The following is a 20,248-nucleotide window of genomic DNA, read 5'->3' on the forward strand; positions in this document are numbered from 1 at the left end:
CTTACCGAAGAATAAGCAGCAAAACAATCGGCTCGTGGTTGCTTCAATTTTTAATATATAAGATTGTACAAATGTAAAATAGTCAGTATTAAATTAAGTATTAAACTAAACATTAACCCATTTTTATTTCATAAGTAATTATTATTTTATAATTTTATCTTATAACTAATATTTTATCTTATAAGTATATATAATAGTTTATCTTATAAATAATATTTTATCTTATTAATAATATTTTATTTTATAAGTAATTTTATTCTACAAGTAATATTTTTATTTTATGAGTAGTTGAAATAAATGTATATACATGGCTTTCTCAATAATCATAAATATTGGAAAACAACTATAAAAATGTCTATTAATATGCATATGTTGAACACCTACTGACATCTAACGGTTTCAATTTGTATGAAAACACAGGTTCCCCGTTAGCAAATGTGACCCTACGCCACTGTTGAGTAGATTCATGAATGAAACGATGACACGCGTGTCACGCTGGTGCTGGCGCAGTGTCATTCGCACGCGTGCTACGCTGGTGACTAGAACGTGCTGCCACTGCGTGCCGGCATTTGAACTAACAAGTGCGGACGTAGATGACTACGGATCTGCTGACACTCCTCGGAAGTGTCGCTACAGTGCCGGTATGGTGTCGCCACCATCTTATCTTGTGTTGTCTGGGTACATATATTCTTGTGCTAAATGGTTTTATCGTTTGTAAGGATTATTAAATATAAAATATGCCTTTGTTACATGAGTTTTTAACGATGAGTTGAAAAAAATATTTATAAAATAAGTGTATATATTTTTACGATAAAGTAATTAACGACTTTTCTGAAAAAATCGCTGTATTAAGTTATAGTTTATAGAAAATAATAAAAAGAAGTTTTTCTATCTTTCTTTCGTGTCAGTGTATCTATTTTCGAATCGAAATAAATAAATTGCTTAGTTTAGTCATTTTTAATATTCGTTTATAATTTTTATGCAAACAGTTTCTTCATTGGTATATATTAGCCCACGCCACTGGCACGCGTGTCACTATGGTGAGCTGATAGTGTCATTGGCACGCTGTGTCGCCCTTGTGCTATATCGCCGTGCTTTGATAGTGCCGTGACACGCAGTGTCGCTCCAGTGCTAGCCCTGTGCTGTTACGAGAACTGAGAGGCAGCACCGTGCTAGCACAGTGCTTAGAGTTCCACCCGGTGCCATTGGCGCTACAATCGCTGGTTGTTTGGGTTGTAACTGAGGTATACATCAATGTCTCAAACAACACAGGGAGTCACATAACATTTCGAAAAAATACCTGTGTAACACGGTAACGCGCCCATGTTTCGCATATCTTAATGGCGCGTGTAACTGCGTTACAGGGCACGCGGTGCCGTTCTACTATGTACCGATTACATTCATTTTGAATTTTCTCAGCAGTGGCGTAAGGTGACATTTATCCATTCAAATTATAAGCAAATATTAAAAATGACTAAACTAAGCAGTTTATTTATTTAGATTCTAAAATAGATACACTGACACGAAACAAAGATATAAGAACTTGTTTTTATTATTTTTTAGAAACTAACTCAATACGACGATGTTTCTGTAAAGTCGTAAATTACTTTATCGTAAAAATATATACATTTATTTTATATATATTGTCAACTCATCGTTAAAAATTCATGCAATAGAGCATGAATTTGCATAAATTTTGCATGAATTTTGTATCTCTATTGTATGATTTTTTATGAGAGACGAGTTGAAAAAATATACATGGCTCTCTTAGTAACTATAAATGTTGGCAAACTACTACCAAAACATCTATTGACATCTGATCTCTGACGGCTTTAATTTGTATGGAAACACACAGGTTCCCCATTAGCAAATGTGATCCTACGCCAATGCAGAGAAAATTTCTGAATGGGACGCAGACACTGTGATGCAGAGACGTGCTGGTAACACGTGCCGGCATTTTAGCTAACGAATCCGATCACAGATGGCTACGGATCTGCTGACACTCCTCAGAAGTGGCAATACAGTACCGGTATAGTGTCGACACCATCTTGCTGTGTGTTGTCTGTGCAGTTCGTTCACAGTATAGAGTGTAAGAATAAATAGAGTTTCAAATTCCATCGGTGATCGACATCAGTTGGAATTGTACCATTCCTATACTTGTTTCTAGACACACAGAAAACAATTTAGAACAGGAATTTCAGGAAAGATAAAAGGAAAAATAAAAGAGTAAGTCAAACGTAATAAGCAAATCCTACGAAAAAAAAGCGATCCCTTTATTTCAAATTATTGGGGCGAGTAATTAACATATAAATGATAAGATAGATGATACAAAAAGAAAGGCAGTGAAAGAGAGTGAGAGAGATAAAGAGCTTGTACGCGTTTATTTATGCATGTATTTACGTATATGCGTGCCTTGTGTCATATTTGTTTTTACTTACGAGTAGATGTAAAGTAAAACACGACAAAACCGAGCTAACCATTGCAGAGGTAGTACATCTGATTCATTTATAAGTTATTAATAACTAATGTCAATTGGCAATTAATAAAAAATCTTTGGTATCGAAAGTAAGGAGACTCGACATCGAATGCTATCGCGATCGACAATATGAATTTCTACGCAGTGACATCTCTGAAAAGGCGATCGGCATCCACTGATTCGTATCAGAACGGTACCAAGTCAGGCCTAAAGAATATTTGCCGTTTAAATTGGCGTGTTGGCATCGACTGAACCACCAGCCGCCGTGATAATTTCGAGCGCAATGACTTGTACTAACGTCCATATCCCGATCTTTTGTACTGAACGCCATTCCATTCTGATAAGAGAAGGCATCCGTTGCATTCCCAGTGTAACCGTAGACACGTAGTCTGTAACCTGTTTCTTCCGATTCGACCGTGAACGACTCGTATTCGGCACGCCAGCGTTCCCCATAAATGTCCAGCATATCGATTCGGAGACTAGTGCAATTACCACGAGTAAGCACGTGAAGGATTTCGTTGCCGATCCAATATTCAGTAACCGGTGAGCCGAAACCGAGCGTGTACTCGATCCAATTGCGATCGAAGTCGAGGGTTCCATCGATACGGCGCGCGACCACGAGCCAACCTTCCCGACAGAACACCAACATCGGCCTGCTCTCTTTGCCTACGTGAAAAAGTCTAAGCCCATCGGTAGATTCGTTACCAGCCTTTCGTTCGCAATCTCCGGACAAATTATTCCCGATTAAATGATATCGATCCTCGAGCTGCTCGAGGTTCGCGAATGCGTCGTTGAACGTGTTCGTCGTGCTGGTCAAGTAGCTATTATCATTTCCCCTTAATCGATCGATCGCTTCCTGTTGTTTGTCGCTCCTCTCTTGAAGTTTAGACGCACTGACGCTCAATGCTTGCACAGTACGACGTAAATTGTTCAGCTCTTCTCTCGTCAACGAGAGCTCGGCTGCTTTTCGAGCAGCATTCACACCGAGTCGTACCAGTTCTCGTTTCGTCGGTGAGTTATTAGCCTCGATGGTACCTTCAAGAGCTCGTACGGAATCGATTAACCGCCAGCTAACGGATTCACCGATGTTCTTTGTTAAAATTGTGTGCTCGGTAACATTTGCAATTTGTTGCGATAATTCAGCTTGAGCTTTCTCCAAGCTTTTTATTCGTTTGTTCAAATTTAACCATTTCTGGTTCTCATACGTGGCAACGCGCTTTTCTAACGTTACTCGTCTCTGCGTCGTCAGAGAAATTTTATGCTCAAGGTTCTTTAAACGTTCTTCGAGGCGCGTTCGATACCCTTCGTTTCGTCTCGCATAGCCATGTCTTCTCGCAAGCTTACGACGGCCGACGCTGTATTCCGTCACAGCTGTGCTTTTATAATCGTTGTTCTTTCCATTTATTTCACTGAAAGATGATACTGCCACAGGCGCAGCAGCTGCCACGATTTTTAACTCTTCATCTACCTTTTTTACCACTCCTTGCTTTTCCATCACCGAATTTCCAGCATCCGACGAAGGTGAGTCGCATTTGAGAGATTTTACCTCAATTTGAATCGAACTTAACTGAAATTTAAACACGTATCGCAACGATTAATCTAAAAATTCTGCGAATAATAGATAAAGAAGGAATCAGAAAAGGAAAAGAAAAAGAATACTATAAGCAGCAGAAAGAACGAGGCGATCCAACCACCGATATACCGAATAAAATTAATACTGTATAGCAGCTGGACGAAAACACGCAGAGATTGTCGAGCAGCTGTAGAACGATATACTGGCATCGGTTGGCCAGCTAAAGGTACAACCCACGACACATTCGAATTTACTATTGGCATTCTACGTGGACGTAAAATTGATCAATTATTAAGATTTCTGCAGCTGTCTTGATCTCTGCAAAAAAAGGAAACACGGTGAGAGGTTTTAAAGGAGGAGGGGGGAGAGAAAATGGGAGGGGAGAGTTGAGATGTAGCGGGAAATCAAGTGGAAGCAGGTGTCCGATTGGTCAGTCAGAAGCAGGTGGATTGGCGAAGATGAGCAGCTGATGGTGAAAAGAAAAAAAAATGGACAAACTAGGGAGAAAGTTCGAGGATAACAGAAGGACATTACCTGGCTGGCAATATCGGCGCAGCTGCGAGACAGCAGACTGAAGCGTTCTTTCACCGCAGCAATATCAACGCGAATCGTTCCAAGGACAGCTTCGATCTTGGCGATTCTACCGCCAAGATTTCGAATTCCTCTTCCGACTGCGGCTACGTCCCCCTTTAAGAGAGCAAATTCACCTTTCATACGGGACCTTTCAGCGAACTCTTCGCTCGCGTTTCTCGCACGAAGGACTTGAGCAACTTCCCCTTGTAGCTCGGTAACCGCGCTTCCTAGCCATCTTACTCGCAATCTTTCGTTTTTCGCTTCGTTCCCGTTACCGCCGTGCAGAAAGATCACTTCCTTTCTGAGAACCAACATCAACGGCAGCGAAGATTTTCTTCGTTAATTTGAAATCGATCGCGACCGTGAAATAATGTGAAAAAAATGATTTTACCTTAATTGCTTGATTTCGTTTTTAAGAACGAACAATTCTGTATTCTTTTCAATCGCTCGCTTCAAGCTTGCCTCGAGCGCGTTATAATCCTGTTGACGATGATCAAGGAGAGCCTTCACTTGTTCCCGTAGAGATCTTATCGCATCGAAGACGTTTTCATCGCCACGAATCTCATTTCGGGTAACAACCACAACAAACGTTACACATAACAGCCAGCTTTTGTCAACCATTTTTGGATACGATTCACTAAACTAGCCAAGATGCAACCGATTTGCTTCTATCAACATCAAGCGTAGCACATGGAAATTTAAATAATTTAGTTTTAACATTCAATATCGAAGTGACTTATTAAATTCGTGATTGTTAGCTTCCGTATTGATTCAACCACCGAAAACTCACTGACTAACCCAGCAGCAAGAGCCCTACCAGTTTTATATCGTCCTTGTCAAGAAAGGTTGGGAGTAGACGGCATAAGGAGCAGGTGTTCGCTCGCTACAGCTAACGCATCGTGCTGGTGCATTGTCTCGTGCCTGCAAGCTGTGGCCCCAATACCACTACCATCTACGCGTATATACCGTTTACGGTCCTTTACCACTACTAGTCTCATCTCACCCACGTGCATCCACCAATCGCACTACCATATTACAACGTTTTCCAATTTCCTAATTCCTTCTTGGGACAAATATAATCAATTTTCTATTTCCATTTCGACTACAATAGAAAAAATATCATCTATATATGTCTTCATAATTAAAAATTTGTTAAATTATATTGCCACGTGACAATCTTTCGTTATTAAATGCATTTACCCAAGTTAATCGAACTTACCAGAATTAATGTACGTAAAATCTTGGAAAATAGCAAATAAAAGATAGGAGGAGTGAATGAAGTCTGAAAATCATCTGAATACTTATGCGCGCGCGCACGCGCGTATAAGGTTAATAATTTATTTAATATACACCTCGTAACCTAATAAAAGCTTTCGAGAAAGAAACAAAACCTAAAGCTTTTCGTTTCTATCAATGGAAATTTGCGTTGCCGCTTGAAACGCATTAATTAAATTGTTCTTAACCTGAAGATGCTTCAACGATTATTACCTGTTTAGCAACCGTTATTCTACCACAAGAAAGGATATTTATCAATGATCAAGAAACGTAATTTTGCTGATCGAGATACATTTCTATTTGATACGATACCTTGTTGTGATCTATCCTTAATATAAACGACAACGATATGATCATTGGCACATAACGTGAATTTCAATAGAACTTCTATCTCATTATTCTAACTAGACTAACATTCTATGTACACAAATAAATTCTTAAAAATTTCATGGTTTTTAAAATACGTAACACGTGATAGACTAAATAAAATGGCACTCTCGTTTTCATAATGAATCGGTATGAATGAGCGCTTTCAATTAAGTTGAAGAGCACAAAAGCTGATCGAGGTGATTCATCTCTTTCTCTCTCTCTCTCTCTCTCTCTCTCTCTCTCTCTCTCTCTTTTCTCTCTCTCTCTCTCTCTCTCTCTCTCCCTCTCTCTCCCTCGCTTTCTCTGTCCTCTTACTTCATTCAAACGTATCCATACCACGTTAATATCACGTATATTCTGGAAGTATCGCGGGTTTGTTGTATGAACAAGAATTACAAAATTCTTAAGTTTGCGCCGATCCATAGGTTCCTGTTGGCGGGCGATACGATTTTGGAAACGTCAATATTTGCAAGCTATTAAACGCATATTTCCGAATTCCAATATTTTTCCAAGTATTTTCTCGTCGACATCCCTCGCTACAAAAAGAAATAATATTCATCGTCGACACAAAAATACCAAATAGATATTGCCTAGAATGCAATTATAATTTTTAATAGAAATTAACCTTCGCATACAGTCGAGCGCTCTCGTGTATTCGTGTTCTGCCAGATGATACTCGGAACTCAGGATGTTCACTTGTTCCAATGTAATCGACATGCCGGTTCGATCTTTTGCGCTTTTACAGCTGGTAAATCTCAAACCACGCATCTTCCGGCAGATTTGAGAGGATAGTTGCAATATTTCAACGTTTTTGTTTACTTTGGATTGAACGCTTGCCTTTAGATTGGTCATAAGCTCCACTAATGTTTGACCGAGTGGCGATCTTGCACCGACTTCCGAGTCAACACGTAAGAAAGGAAAACAGTATAAATATGCGAGAAGCGTGTACGAATGAGCGTGATGAATACGAGCGAATATATACCCAGTCAGGCAAATCTATTTAAGTAGATCTTCCAAATGCCTACTACTAATTTTTGTCTACAAAATAGCCTTAAATTTAACAAAGAACATATTATACTCGGCAAACTATTTGCAAAAGTATAGCTATGTTGCCAAAATCGGCATGATTTCAGACCCCAATTTTCCAACAAATCATATCGATAGGTTCTACGTCTCTACGTTAACTTGTAAATTGCAGTCTTTACACTCACTGGGTACATATGCATATTAGTATTAGTGTGTGTATTAAATAAGTAAATACGTATATGTACAATTTAAAGAATTGAAGAAATAGAAACTTACGTCGAGTCGAGGATGTTTCTGTCGGCAGATTGAGCTTCTTGAAGCGTAAATAATATTCATTCAGTCTCTCAAAATTATCTATATTGCTCTTTTCCTGAGGTTTCGTGGTCCCGAGGCTCTCCGCCAGGGAGGCCATTTCGTTGATACCGACATTAAAGAAAACAGGAGTAACATTGAAAGAAATCGTTTGTCTGGAAGATGGGACCAATGGCAATAGAGAGTATAAGGCATCAGGCACTGGGAGTATTACTGTCAATGCAGCGCGAGACCCAAGCACTCTTGGTAATGGTTGCTGAAACGGAACGTTGCAATTCCCTTCAAATCTGAAACATCGTCATTACACTATATTTTCGATTGTCTGCTGTATGGTCGCAACTTGGGATTAAACCAAGTTTTATCTCCTAACATTTACCTTGGTTGAATGCCGCATCTAGTCAGTGTGAAGGTTACCGTATGCATATCTTCTACCGCTACAGTCATATCTCCCCACATATCTATCTCGTCTCCATAATAACTAAGAAGTCCTTCGAATGAGACCAGGGGGCCAAGAGTGGTTAAAATTAAGAGAAACATAGGGTCGGGTCTTTGACACCAAAGTTTTGCCATCAATCCTGATACTAAACTGGTCAACTAAAACCACGATTCGATATTTGTGATTAAGATTCATTTTACACGCTGTTAGCTAGGTGATGAATACAATTACTGAATGAAACGAAACAAACCTACCGCTTGGCTAAAGCACACGTCCCGTCTGTATCGAACATTGCAAGCTCGTTGTGCCATTTTTGAATCTTCTTGCACTCTAAATACTGAATGCGTCAATCGGGCAGTTTTCAGCAATCCATCCATAGCTTGCCGTAACTTCTTCATACTCGGTCTAAGTTCGCTTGTCCAATCGACGATCGAAGCAAAATCCAGGCCTTCGGTAAATTTATTTCTTTGTCCTGAATTGCTTTTGATCACCCTCGTCATCGAATCGACCGCTTGGCACACTTTATAACGAATATGTGACACGATTATTTTTCACTTCTTTATGTTTTTCTTCATTTAAAGAGAGAATTGTATGCGTGAAAAATGATTTCGCCACGATTTAATGGGCACGCAATGCGCGACTCTTTCCCGCGAAATCTTTTCCCACGAACAAGCCTAACTTTGAATAAGCTAAAATCTTATTTTTACCTTCTTTGGCTTTGGAGAATGCTGGCATTGTTTTCTCCGTATCTGGACTTGATTGTTGGCGAAGATTGGAATGACATTCTACTGTTTCGAGTAGTTTGCTCGACTCGTCTGGCTTGGTGTCATGTTTCGGTTGAATAGTCACAACTTGCGCAACTTTAGAACGGTTGTTTGATGAAACGCATCCTTTTAAACTATACGACCGTCCTACAATATTTTTATTCCGTAATCGTACAGCTGGACTGCTACATCTACCGCAGAGAAACTTTACTTTCGACACTAAACAAATTACACTCGCTTCAATGTTCAATTGTGTCAAATCCCAGGGTTCAGGTTCGTCGGTAGGTTTGTAATAATTGGCAGACGGCGAACTACACATTTTTTGAGTATCCAAAAATCGTTTACACAGATCGATATCACTCTTCGATTCGTCTTCTCTTTCCTCTCCTTCAATTGTATCATTAATAGGCTTGTTTCCATTGTCATCGCAATGATTCATTTTCTTGCACTCTTCGATTCTGGTATCTTTGGTATCGTTTTCAATATCTGGGAAAATAACAAAATTATCCTGATTCTTTGTATTGATATTATCGGAGTTACTCGAAGTTAGGTGATTCGGATGAACGCGTTCACTTTTTAATGGAAATGTGGCCGCATAACCGTTTCTTTCGCTTTCTTTTGTCCATAGATCCTTTACACATTCCGGAGTGTCGGGCGTAACAAACTCATCAAAGTCAGGACTTTTCAAGTCAAAATTTAGTTGTTGCGTAATCCTTTTGAAAGGGGATAACGACTGATTTGTTGTAATGTCCAAACGAAGAGTAGTTTCATTTTCGGTTTCATGAACCTTGGCTACTTTATATTCTTCTAAAAACGTCAATGCTTCCTCGACCAATCCGGGATCCCAGAGACTGAGCAAAATTCTAGTCTTTGTAATCATATCCTCGCAAATTGGAAGCATTCCGCTGGTTTGCTTATCCTTTGCGAGTTTCATCAAGGCACGCATAGCTTCCACAACATCTCGACGTAATTGCTTAATCGCTTGAATAGCATCGTGCGCCATCGTTATTTTCGATGTTCCTTGATATAACTGATTGCTACGCGTTGGCGACTCTTTTAAAGCTTGGAGTAGCCTAAAACATTACCGAATGTGATATGTATATCACATTCTCCCAATTTACACTTTTTTAATGATTATTATGCTAATAATCTCCGAACTTAATATACACAATTACCTTATGAGTCCACCGTTTTTACTCTTATGTGAATGTGCGGTGAACGCCCCAACAGTAATAAAATCGTAGAATCCGCATTTGTTCAACGTATCATTGTGTACCCACATTCTTTGAAGGTGCAAGTTGATGGGCGCAAATTCAAGTGTTCTATCATTTCTGCGCGACGACCGCTTAAAGTAACTTCCTATAGATAAGAGTTATGTGTAAAGTAGAATTTCGTTTCCATAACAAACATTTTATTTCCACGCGCACCTTTGAAGGCAGACAAATTCTCTTTTGCTTGGGAGTAAAGATGTAGAAGATGAAGGTGGCGATCAAGCAATTCAACTTGTTTGGTATGCCAGGGTTCTCGCAGTTCACCCATACCAGCCACTTCTTGCAACAATTCTTTCTCTTCTTGTATCCAAATTGCACTATACAAGTCGAGCATCAATACGATCTGATAATTAGGAATGGCAAACTTTATGGTTAAAAGAGATTACTCACAGTAAGTGCTGAGGAAATTGAAAACAAAGTTTACTCTCTGCCATGATCTCGTGTACACAAATGTCTCCGCCTAACCCAGAGTGAAATCTAAAGCAACAGTAATTAGAATAGATTCATTTCATGTCAGAAACTGGTACCGTTCGACGTTATTTGTTGTGAAAATGTACCTAACCTGTATGTTTGTATATAAGGATTTGCGAAAAGAAGCTTAAGTTGTCCTTGATGCGGCAACTTGATTTTCGTTCCCAATCTAGGTGGCAACGATTGTGACCGTCTATGCGAAAGTACCTACAAAAAGCGAACTTAGTATTTAAATGAAAAAACGAAAATGAAGAAAACTTATTTACCTGATGATGGTGCGCTCCAGAAGGAGGATCTTTCGACGGAGTACTCTCTGTACTGTTACCTCTATCTTCTGCCTCCAAATTCCATACATTAATCGTTAAAAAGCCAACAGTGGTTGTTTTTGCCGACTTCAAAGGTATCCTCAATCTGAAATTCAATTCGTTCACTAGACAAGGAAGCGATAATAACTAGGAAGCGTGATAGGAATATTATCGATTGAATTACCTAGGCGTATCTTGAATTGCGTTCAGCGTTACAATTGCACTTCCGATTGGTGTTGCTGTTTGACTGACCCGTTCCCTAACGTCAAACGCGGTTATTCTTACTTTTGTCTCTGTCGTTAAGCCATCGCTAGCTCGGAAGCTGACAGTTGTTAAGAAACCAGGATTACTACTTCGCTATAAAAATGAAAGAAGCAACTGGTTGCGATTATGGCGTGCTTAAATTATCCCGAGTTTATTGTTAAAAACAGATAGACAGTCCTACTGACTCTCTTACCTCCACTACCTCGGTCCGCGCATATTTTATCCATGTTTTTGAACCTTTCACCTGCACATCTATCTCTAGAACTGGGTTAGGTGGACGGCCATGACCATCGCAAAGAAGATTGTCGCATGCTAACGAAATCTCGCACATTGGAATTTCAGCTGGATCTAAAACAGTAAATTAATTGCTTTAGAAACGACATAACAAGAACATACACGTGTAAGTACATACATGTGTTTTTAAAGAGCATCTCGAACCTGTGGAAATTCCACGTTGTAACCGCAACATTTGAATATCTGTATCGTGCTTGTGCCCGCTGAATGCTTCTATGCGTTGTTGTAACGCCAACAATTGACTTCGCATACATTCATAACTAGCAAGCTGAAGAGCCTGTAACCAACTGTCCCTTTCCTCGGCCGTATTTGCACCCAGCACTTGAAATAAACCTCCGTCGAATACTAAAATAAATAAATAGACATATACATGTGCATGTGCGTACGTGTGTATAGACAAAATATCCCAATAATCGTGATACAACCGGATACGGGATGATACCTTATGTAAGAATAAGTTGGAACTGCAAAATAAAGCTTTTGCATATGTGGTTCGATTTTCGAGAAAAATGATTTTGAAAATCCGTCAGGTATACACGTATGAACTGCATAATAAAGTATCGCATAGTATCTATTTTTACTTACGTTTGTATTTAGAAACATGACAATACATTATATTATCTACTTTTTTTTGTTGTTGCTACTATTTTGCTTACTAATTGTAACTTTAAAAAATACTAAAGAGAGTCTAATCCTTATTTATTAAATGAATTTAATCAAATATAGAATAAAATGAACCAATAGCACAAATTGATAGGAAGAAGTCTGTCGAATTGAAATTCACAGTTAGTACATGTGCATCTGATAGATCTTCAAAATAATTTTTCACAAAAACGAAGATTTAATATGCAAAATTAATATCTAAAGAACCGTATTAAACGCACCTCGTAACATTAACAAAATTAATTCTGTACTTTCGACCAATTTTAAATGAAAAAATTGCCTCCTACCCGATTCTATCACGAATGCTGAAACACCCTGCATAATCGAAACCATACTTTTCATATTTCATCGTTTACTTATTTACCTATACTGAATCCATATGGAATCTGATTGCTCGGCTGCTCGACACGTACAAAACATTGTTCGAGAATTATCACTCCTAGAGGTTCTGACCATTGCTCCCGTGATTTGAAATAAAACAAGAGATTCCCCCGCAATCTGCACCATCTCTCCAAACTTACTATCCGGACAACAAAGAACAACAATTGTACATTATTTTCTCAACTTCATCATTTGGGAATCATTGAACGTGGTAGATATTTATTTCTTTACGGGATGAAAGAGTTAGCATCAATTTCTATCCGAGATAAGCAGTGCAGAATGTGAATAGAATAATAACAAATAAAAATATGAAAGAAGCATAAAAGAAAAAGAGTGATAATAAAAAATTTGATTATCCGGAGATGATATATGAATTCTTCAACTTTTTACATTCAAATGGACAACTATACAGCTAGAGATGTATATATCTGCCTAGATACCTAATATATGTATATAATTACAAATAGCCTGAGCGCTTTAAACGACGCATCTCTCCCCAAAGAACGGAGATAAAAACCCGTCTAATAGAAAGTGGCTCTAGTAGCATCATTTCTCATTCGGCTATGTTAATGTGTTATATAGAACACCAGAATGCAAAAGAATACTTGTACAAGTATTCGAATAATCTACATCGTCACAAGATCAAGAAGAATAATGGAGGCAAGACCCAAATGCACTAGTCCTTATTAAGCATACAATCTATAATATAATCAAACGTATGGAAAGCATTAAGCTATCTAAGAAATTAATAATGAAAGCTGAAGACCAACAAAATTGTTTAAATATTTGCTGAAAAAAGGCATATGTGCATGGTAACATATTTAAGTGTTTAATTCAGTTGGAATTGACAGTTAGTGAATGAAGGAGAAGAAAGAGTTTCCAAACATTGCTAGCGTACGCGTTGAAGGAACAGCCTTCAATAAAGGGATCACGGATTCGGTCTAATTTGCGCGCAACGACAAGCGTGTTAATCGCGATAAATCAAATTAAGACAGCAATGGAAACAATTTTGGGTGGAAAACAAAAAACTCTAATATACCTTTACTCGTACTGGCTGTAACACAACTGAGGTCTCGTAGTGTCTTATGTGTTTTTCCCTTTTGATATTTGTTGTCAGATTTTTTACCTGTACCTGCAAATTATACGTAGCCACAGGTAGCTTTTAACATACTACACATAAAATATCAAAAAGATGATCGGACATTTCACTACATTGCATTTTTTCTTTTTCTTTTTCTTTTTTTTATATTATGATCGCGTCTCGGCTCGAATCGCAAATATGAGCGTGCATACCTGGTATAGACCTACCAAAAGTAATATGCACCAAACGATCTTTTCCTACTTCTCTTTTTTACTTGTTTAACCTTTCCACGTTCATCCCTTTCTTCTCTTTCCCTTTGCATGTTGTTTGATTTGTTTTACAAATATAATATAAAGAGTCAATATTAAAAAAAAAAAAGAAGAATTTTAGTAAAAAATGGTACTCGAAAGATTTGCGAATGCAAGCGATTCGATCGAGCCGCAGCGATAAATTCTCTAACCTTTGAAGAGAATCGTGCACACGTCCGACAAAAATTTCAGCCGATCGTCGCAGATTCGAAGGCATGCTCGATTCGCGCTCATTCACATATTTTATATGGAATATTTTAAGAAAGAAACAGAAAGTAACATAATTTGTAGTACCTAAATCTACATACTCGAGGATACAAGCTACAATAAATCTAGGCTGTCAAGTAAAATGCCACATACGTATACATATGTATATAGAGTATGTTTCCGTAACTATACGACATCTCGAATTCTCTATCTGGTACTAGAATATTAATTAAACAAATTTTATACAAATTAATATAAAACGAACGTTAAGGTATGCATCATTTATTTCATCGTTCGCTACTGGTAACCAAAATAATGATTAATAATAGTAGCAGTAATAGTAATAATAATAATAATAATAATAACAATAATAATAATAAAAATAATAAAAATAATAATAATAACAATAATAATAATAATAATAATAATAATAATAATAATAATAGTAATAATAATAATAATAACGATAATAATAATGTACAAATGAATTAATGGATTTGCAAAATTATTAAGTTTTATTCCTGTTATAAATCGTATTTGATAATTATTTTGTTCAAAATTGAAGCCTGAAACTTACTTTGTCTGAATACATAATGCGTGTAATTGAATACTAAACATACAATAATATAGGAAAGTGAATATAATAAATCTAAACATATATATATATGTAAATAGATCCCCAAATAACGAGGGATATCCAATTCGGGATGTTTCATAGCTTCAACACATTCTATATATAAATAATAGTTTTGCACGGGAGTTCGACAAATTCTTCGTAGAAAGTTGTAATTCGTTTGAAAAAGAACATTGGCACATCGTTTCGTCGATACGTATTGTACACCGAAATGCGTTATGTACGAGCGTCATGCCCCGACGTAATCGTGATACACGGCGGTGACACACTATCGTTGATGTTGACGTTGACATCGATAATAACCGTGCGTGTCAGTGAACGTAAACAAGCATTTCGCAAATGAGCGTGAAAACGTATATGGTACACATTAGACGCGAGTATCGCGCGAATCTTAAGCCAACTGGAAATATATACATATGTATATATATATATATATATTTATATATATATATATATACATTTTTGGAATACGGATGATGGGCTGGCTCTACATTAAATAGAAAACGAAGAATTTGCGTTTCACGTGAGTTTATTTTCAAGGATCAAACATAATATACAATTTAAACATGAAAAAAAAGAACATGCGTCGATTGGAGTAGCAAGATACATGTACAATTAATCGAGTAAAAATTGATGATTAATCACGCGAGTATCGTTTCTAGTTGCCAATTGAATCAAATCACTCACTCTCAGTTCGGCGAAAGAAGCCTTCTTGTCGCTCGCGTACGTACAATATACCCTCTTTCTCGAATTTCTGCGAAGGTTGTGTAGCCAGGGTCAGCAGTTCTTGCTTATTGAATCGCATCGCGAAAGACAACCGTCGACGGTAACACCCACGTTGTCCGTGATCACGTACTACTCTTCTTTGTTCTTATCTGTCAAGGAAGATTTACCATTAATGACACGATCAACCTCGCATCTTTCAACGTTACGTCATATTGAAATTGAAAAGTAACCGACAAACGGAACGAAGGGCAACGAAATGAAACAAACCCGCGATTAATCTAACCTTGATTAGTACATAATTCCACCGAACGCGCCTGTCACGTTCAGTCTATGCGATCCCTAACCTATTCCTTCGTATACGACTAACACTTTCTTCATTCTCATTCTTCACTTCTCCCACCCCTTCACAAAATTCAATCTTTCAGTTTCCTTCCTTTTTCATTCCACCACTGTATTCCATCGCATGCACTTTATAGAAAAGAAACATCATTCATCATCGAACCGTTCGATTCGCCGATCGAAATTAACGACAAGTGCAAAAATTTGAACATTTTAGATGTAACAACAGAGATGCAGAGGAGAGGGGCTCTAAACTTTAGTATCGGCGGAAACGCGGACAAATCTATTGTACTGCACCTTCGTGGAGGAAGTATTCCCCGATGTCCATTCAAAACCTAGTCCCAAAGCACTTCTTTTCCTCACAGTAATTCGCCTTGTCGAACGCATTTCGAGTTCTTGGTACTATATAATCACTATCGGAACAACTAATGTTACGCTAATTAAATTTCAAATGTCATCTTTTCGTTACATGCGAACGGGAAAATAAAAAGTACATGCTTGCAGGTAAATGTACATGCACGATGCTACCGAAAAACCACAGACGTTAAATCAAAGTAATGGTCCAATAAATGTGAAGGGAACGTGTACCGTATTTCCCATTGTATAACAAACAATACCGATTACTAGAGTGGTAATGGAAACTATGAAGCAAATGGTCCCGGACATTATTGTCACTTGTCGACGTCGGTACCTTTCGTACGTTACCGAAGACTTCCGATTAACCTCGAACGTATCCGAGTATAACCGAGACATTTAATGAATAATGAAAACACGAAACAAGCGTAACACTTGCAAAAATAATTATGCTAATATAGGATCTGAATTATTTATCCGTCGAAGACTTTAAATTCCCCTTTTTTCTCTTAATATCGCTGACAGATTATTTCATTGCTTCCTCATCTTTCTAGGTTAAGTTATTCATCTTTCCTGCATTTGTCACGTAAAAATCTAATTGTTTCTGTTTTTTCCCTATAGCAGCTAAAAAAGAAAGGAAGAAAGAAAGAGAGAGAAAACAAGAAAACGGAGGAGCAAGACTTTTGTTTCCAAAAAATTCCAATTAATAACAAAGGCATACGATACTTAAAACTGAAAAGTAATGGAATCATTTCTACTCAAATCAAAGGCAGCACTGGTAAATATTTACTTATCTTAATTTTTATTTTGGTAAAGTGAATAAAGTAATATTTTTAAGCGACCGCTTTTCATGAAATAAAACTGCAACTAGTCTATTGCAATATGTATTTGCTTTTTATTAGTGCAATGTTTTAAATATTATAATTATTTCTACTTCATATATAATATAATATCAAACATACAATAAATTAAAAAATGTACATATATATATATATATATATATATATATATATATATATATATATATATATATATATATATCTGAATTGTGGCGCTTCGTATTACAATAATAAAAAGATAAATGATACTAATAGATAGAGCGACTTTAGAGTGAGCGCCAGAATATTTACACACAAGAAAGGAGATTCTTTACAAATGTAGAGGTATACATAACATAATGATATATATATATATATATATATATATATATATATATATATATATATATATATATATATATACATATATATATATATATATATATATATATATATATATATATATATATACATATATATATATATATATATACATATAACAATAATATTGCATGATTTGAACCACAATGTTTCTAGAAAATATATAAATGGTGCATATATTTATCAATTATAACTTGTATATTGTTATTCTAGTCGAATTTATCCATATATAAAAGAATCTGCATAGTTCTGGGCAATGAAACTTGTGACTTAGATTCTGCCGTATCGGCTTTGATACAAGCTTTCTGTGAATATTTAGGTAGAATTAAAGATGGGGTAGCAGATTTTGTGGTAATTCCATTAATGAACATATCTAGTAAAGAATATCGTGTGAAAACAGAGGTCGTGTACTTTTTAAAACGTCATAACATAATTTCTGATTTATTGACATTTCGGTAAGCTTAAATAAAAATTCACTAAAATTTTATTTATGTATATATAAATCAAAGTGTGTTGAAACACTAGAATCTAGAGTTCAACAAATTATAACATGAGCTTATTTAGGGACGAGATAAATTTGGAAGCTTTAAAGAAGAATGAAGAGATCGAATTACAACTCGTGCTCGTCGATCATCACACCCTTCCCGATGAAGATGCATATTTGACAGATTCTGTAGTGAAAATAATCGATCATAGACCACAAGACGAACAATGGCCTTGGTCTGGTAAAGAGATGGATCTAGAAATCGTGGGCAGCTGTTCGACATTGGTAGCGCGAAATTTGTTGAACAAGCATCCAGAAGTAATAGATTCACAATTGTCGAGTCTTTTACGAGGAAAGCAAATACCCTGTCTCTCCAATAAATTATTTAAAGATGAATTAGACATTGAATATTCATATTATTTAAAGATATTCGTTTCACGTAACATATTTATTACATAACAGGACCAATCTTGATCGATACTAGTAATTTTTCGAAAGAGGCCGATCGCGCTACTCCCGTTGACGTCGAAATTGTGGCAGCTCTTGAAAAAGCAGGCCAATTAAATCTCGATAGAAATAAAGTGTTTAATGAGATCAACAAAGCAAAGTCTGATATCAGTGAACTAACTGCCGATGATCTTTTGATTAAGGATATAAAAGTAACTGCTGGTGTGCCGATTATTGGATTACCCATTTTAGTGAAGGTAGATGCTTCTACCTCTTTTTCCTAAAAGACTCTCACCCCAAATTTTTTGTGCTTCAAATGATTAATCAATCAATGTGCCATATTTTATCTGACTAATCCTGTATGTATATGTCATATTACGATGTTTCAGAATTTTGTTGATCTCGAAGATAGTCTAAAAAGTCTTGAAAATTTTGCCAAATCTAAAAACACTATGATTATCATTTTAATAGGATTGGAACATAATTCGGGAAATGTACATCGAGATATTGCTGTCTTTTCGTTGGCTGCCGATAAATTAAGGGGAAAGGTAGCATTAATAGATATGTCCAACTTTTATTTCTTTTTAACTTTAATGACATCGATCTCCATAATTTTATTATTAACAGATAATAGAAGCTCTAACGGTGTCTGCGCAGCCATCCCTAGAGTTGTCCTTGGTTAGAGAAATTCATGATGAACATGGTAATTTTGTAATATATATTTATGCGCAAAGAAATTTACGTCTTACGCGAAAACAAATTCTACCTATAATACGGAACACGGTCTTATCAGAATGTTAATGCTAAGAATAAAGCAAATTCTCTTACAAGGTTTGATCTATAAAGATTTATTGCAAGTCATTTCATTATTTCACATAACTTTGACTGTTCTTCGACAATAACAAAAAATAAGTGTATATATAAGTGTGTATAATATCAGTAAGTCAAAATAGATGGAAGAAGATGGCTGCTTGGAGTTGTATAGCAACAAGCAATGGTCATAAATGCTATACTGTATTGAATAAAATATGAAGGGATAATTGTATTCAAATATTTTAAAACTTTAATAAATTAAGAATTTTAAATATATTCCAGTTTTATGAAAATAATAACTCTACACACAAGTCTGTACTTGCCAAAGAATGGTTGCTATGTAACATTGTTGTACAATTATATGACACTAATGTTATCTTGGTCAGAAGAAAAAAATAAATAATTTCATTAAAAAAAAACATATTTGCAATTTTTCTGGCACGTCACAAAGTAAATATTACCATACCATTTAACTCTTTTTTGAATGATTTTTTCTATCTTTATCAAATTCGAGATACAACCCATTCTATAGTTATTATACGTGCCGCACCGACATATTTATAGTATATGCCCAAAGCGTTTCAAATATTATTATACTATTACATACATATTTCGCTTGTGCACCATTATTACGTGCAACATCAAAGAAATGAAAAAATTAAAATTAAAATATATATATATATATATACATACATAGTTGATTTCTACTATAATTAGTTATAAAATGTAGTGTTTCCAAATTTCTTCAATTTAATATATATATATATATAAATACATAATATATATGTTATTGTTATCATATGTGTAAATTTAATATTATGATATTGTTTGCAGCATTGTCGGTGAGAATCGACGAAACCGGAGAAGAATGCTACTCCCCTACAACCCTTTACGCCCCACTTTTCTCCACCGCGCCTCCTATCTCTGAGCAAACTCTCTGTGGTCTAGTACCGTACCTGGATGCTGTGTTAGAGCTAGCTTTGTTACAGAGCGGGAGTTCCTGTTTAACTGTACGTCTCGCGAAAACGTGAATAAGCGTGTTTGACAAAAGGGAACGGAATAGCAATCCCAATCAATCGCGAAAATACTTGTCAAGTGTCCTCTTTCTTCGTTCTAATTGGCACATGCTCGAACGTGCAATACTCAAAAAAGTATTAAAATTTAAATTACCGCAACTCGATACACTCTGATTTAATTTATTGT

At 36.4% G+C, this 20,248-nt stretch overlaps 3 protein-coding genes across 7 annotated transcripts; 1 reads left to right on the forward strand and 2 right to left on the reverse strand.

The window, feature by feature from the left end:
• Nucleotides 1–2,406: 2,406 nt before the first annotated feature.
• On the reverse strand, nt 2,407–5,264 carry LOC143431596 (protein scabrous). The gene is made up of 3 exons (XM_076908462.1): nt 5,014–5,264; nt 4,584–4,923; nt 2,407–4,043 (listed from the first exon to the last, which is right to left on the reverse strand). Exons 1-3 carry the CDS (start codon nt 5,241–5,243, stop codon nt 2,589–2,591), a joined length of 2,025 nt encoding a protein of 674 aa, XP_076764577.1. The 5' UTR covers nt 5,244–5,264; the 3' UTR covers nt 2,407–2,588.
• A 729-nt stretch (nt 5,265–5,993) lies between these two features.
• Nucleotides 5,994–16,456, reverse strand: LOC143431594 (inositol polyphosphate-4-phosphatase type I A). Of its 4 annotated transcripts, XM_076908455.1 has the most exons (19): nt 16,046–16,455; nt 15,693–15,877; nt 15,371–15,558; nt 13,493–13,585; nt 12,437–12,592; nt 11,554–11,754; nt 11,309–11,463; nt 11,036–11,208; nt 10,813–10,957; nt 10,638–10,753; nt 10,466–10,552; nt 10,232–10,392; nt 9,980–10,163; nt 8,748–9,877; nt 8,295–8,560; nt 7,981–8,198; nt 7,569–7,891; nt 6,892–7,159; nt 5,994–6,802 (listed from the first exon to the last, which is right to left on the reverse strand). In XM_076908455.1, exons 3-19 carry the CDS (start codon nt 15,486–15,488, stop codon nt 6,670–6,672), a joined length of 3,927 nt encoding a protein of 1,308 aa, XP_076764570.1. In that variant the 5' UTR covers nt 15,489–15,558; nt 15,693–15,877; nt 16,046–16,455; the 3' UTR covers nt 5,994–6,669. The 4 variants fall into 4 exon arrangements, with proteins under 4 accessions (XP_076764570.1, XP_076764571.1, XP_076764572.1 ...); XM_076908456.1 differs by lacking the exon at nt 13,493–13,585 and having other exon boundaries at nt 16,046–16,456; XM_076908457.1 differs by lacking the exons at nt 12,437–12,592; nt 13,493–13,585; nt 15,371–15,558; nt 15,693–15,877; nt 16,046–16,455 and having other exon boundaries at nt 11,301–11,463; nt 11,554–11,695.
• A 297-nt stretch (nt 16,457–16,753) lies between these two features.
• On the forward strand, nt 16,754–19,065 carry LOC143431595 (exopolyphosphatase PRUNE1-like). 2 transcript variants are annotated; one of them, XM_076908460.1, is made up of 6 exons: nt 16,754–16,880; nt 17,515–17,756; nt 17,866–18,135; nt 18,246–18,489; nt 18,622–18,780; nt 18,860–19,065. In XM_076908460.1, exons 1-6 carry the CDS (start codon nt 16,845–16,847, stop codon nt 19,031–19,033), a joined length of 1,125 nt encoding a protein of 374 aa, XP_076764575.1. In that variant the 5' UTR covers nt 16,754–16,844; the 3' UTR covers nt 19,034–19,065. The 2 variants fall into 2 exon arrangements, with proteins under 2 accessions (XP_076764575.1, XP_076764576.1); XM_076908461.1 differs by having other exon boundaries at nt 17,866–18,026; nt 18,248–18,489.
• Nucleotides 19,066–20,248: the final 1,183 nt, after the last annotated feature.

The sequence above is a fragment of the Xylocopa sonorina genome, chromosome 18 (genome assembly GCF_050948175.1).
Source record: "Xylocopa sonorina isolate GNS202 chromosome 18, iyXylSono1_principal, whole genome shotgun sequence".
Taxonomy (NCBI): Eukaryota; Metazoa; Arthropoda; class Insecta; order Hymenoptera; family Apidae; genus Xylocopa; species Xylocopa sonorina.

Bases quoted from the DNA above. Each gene is read 5' to 3' on its own strand.
- LOC143431594 (XM_076908455.1), bottom strand. From the start codon at position 15,488: ATGCGATTCAATAAGCAAGAACTGCTGACCCTGGCTACACAACCTTCG. The intron at 11,755-12,436 runs GTAAATAAGTAA...TATTTATTTTAG, and splicing joins TCCATATGGATTCAGTATAG to TATTCGACGGAGGTTTATTT. The intron at 7,160-7,568 runs GTAAGTTTCTAT...TTGACTCGGAAG, and splicing joins AGAAACATCCTCGACTCGAC to TCGGTGCAAGATCGCCACTC.
- LOC143431596 (XM_076908462.1), bottom strand. From the start codon at position 5,243: ATGGTTGACAAAAGCTGGCTGTTATGTGTAACGTTTGTTGTGGTTGTT. The intron at 4,924-5,013 runs GTAAAATCATTT...GTTGGTTCTCAG, and splicing joins AACGAAATCAAGCAATTAAG to AAAGGAAGTGATCTTTCTGC. The intron at 4,044-4,583 runs GTAATGTCCTTC...TTTAAATTTCAG, and splicing joins GCGCCGATATTGCCAGCCAG to TTAAGTTCGATTCAAATTGA.
- LOC143431595 (XM_076908460.1), top strand. From the start codon at position 16,845: ATGGAATCATTTCTACTCAAATCAAAGGCAGCACTG. The intron at 17,757-17,865 runs GTAAGCTTAAAT...GAGCTTATTTAG, and splicing joins TCTGATTTATTGACATTTCG to GGACGAGATAAATTTGGAAG. The intron at 18,490-18,621 runs GTAGATGCTTCT...ACGATGTTTCAG, and splicing joins GATTACCCATTTTAGTGAAG to AATTTTGTTGATCTCGAAGA.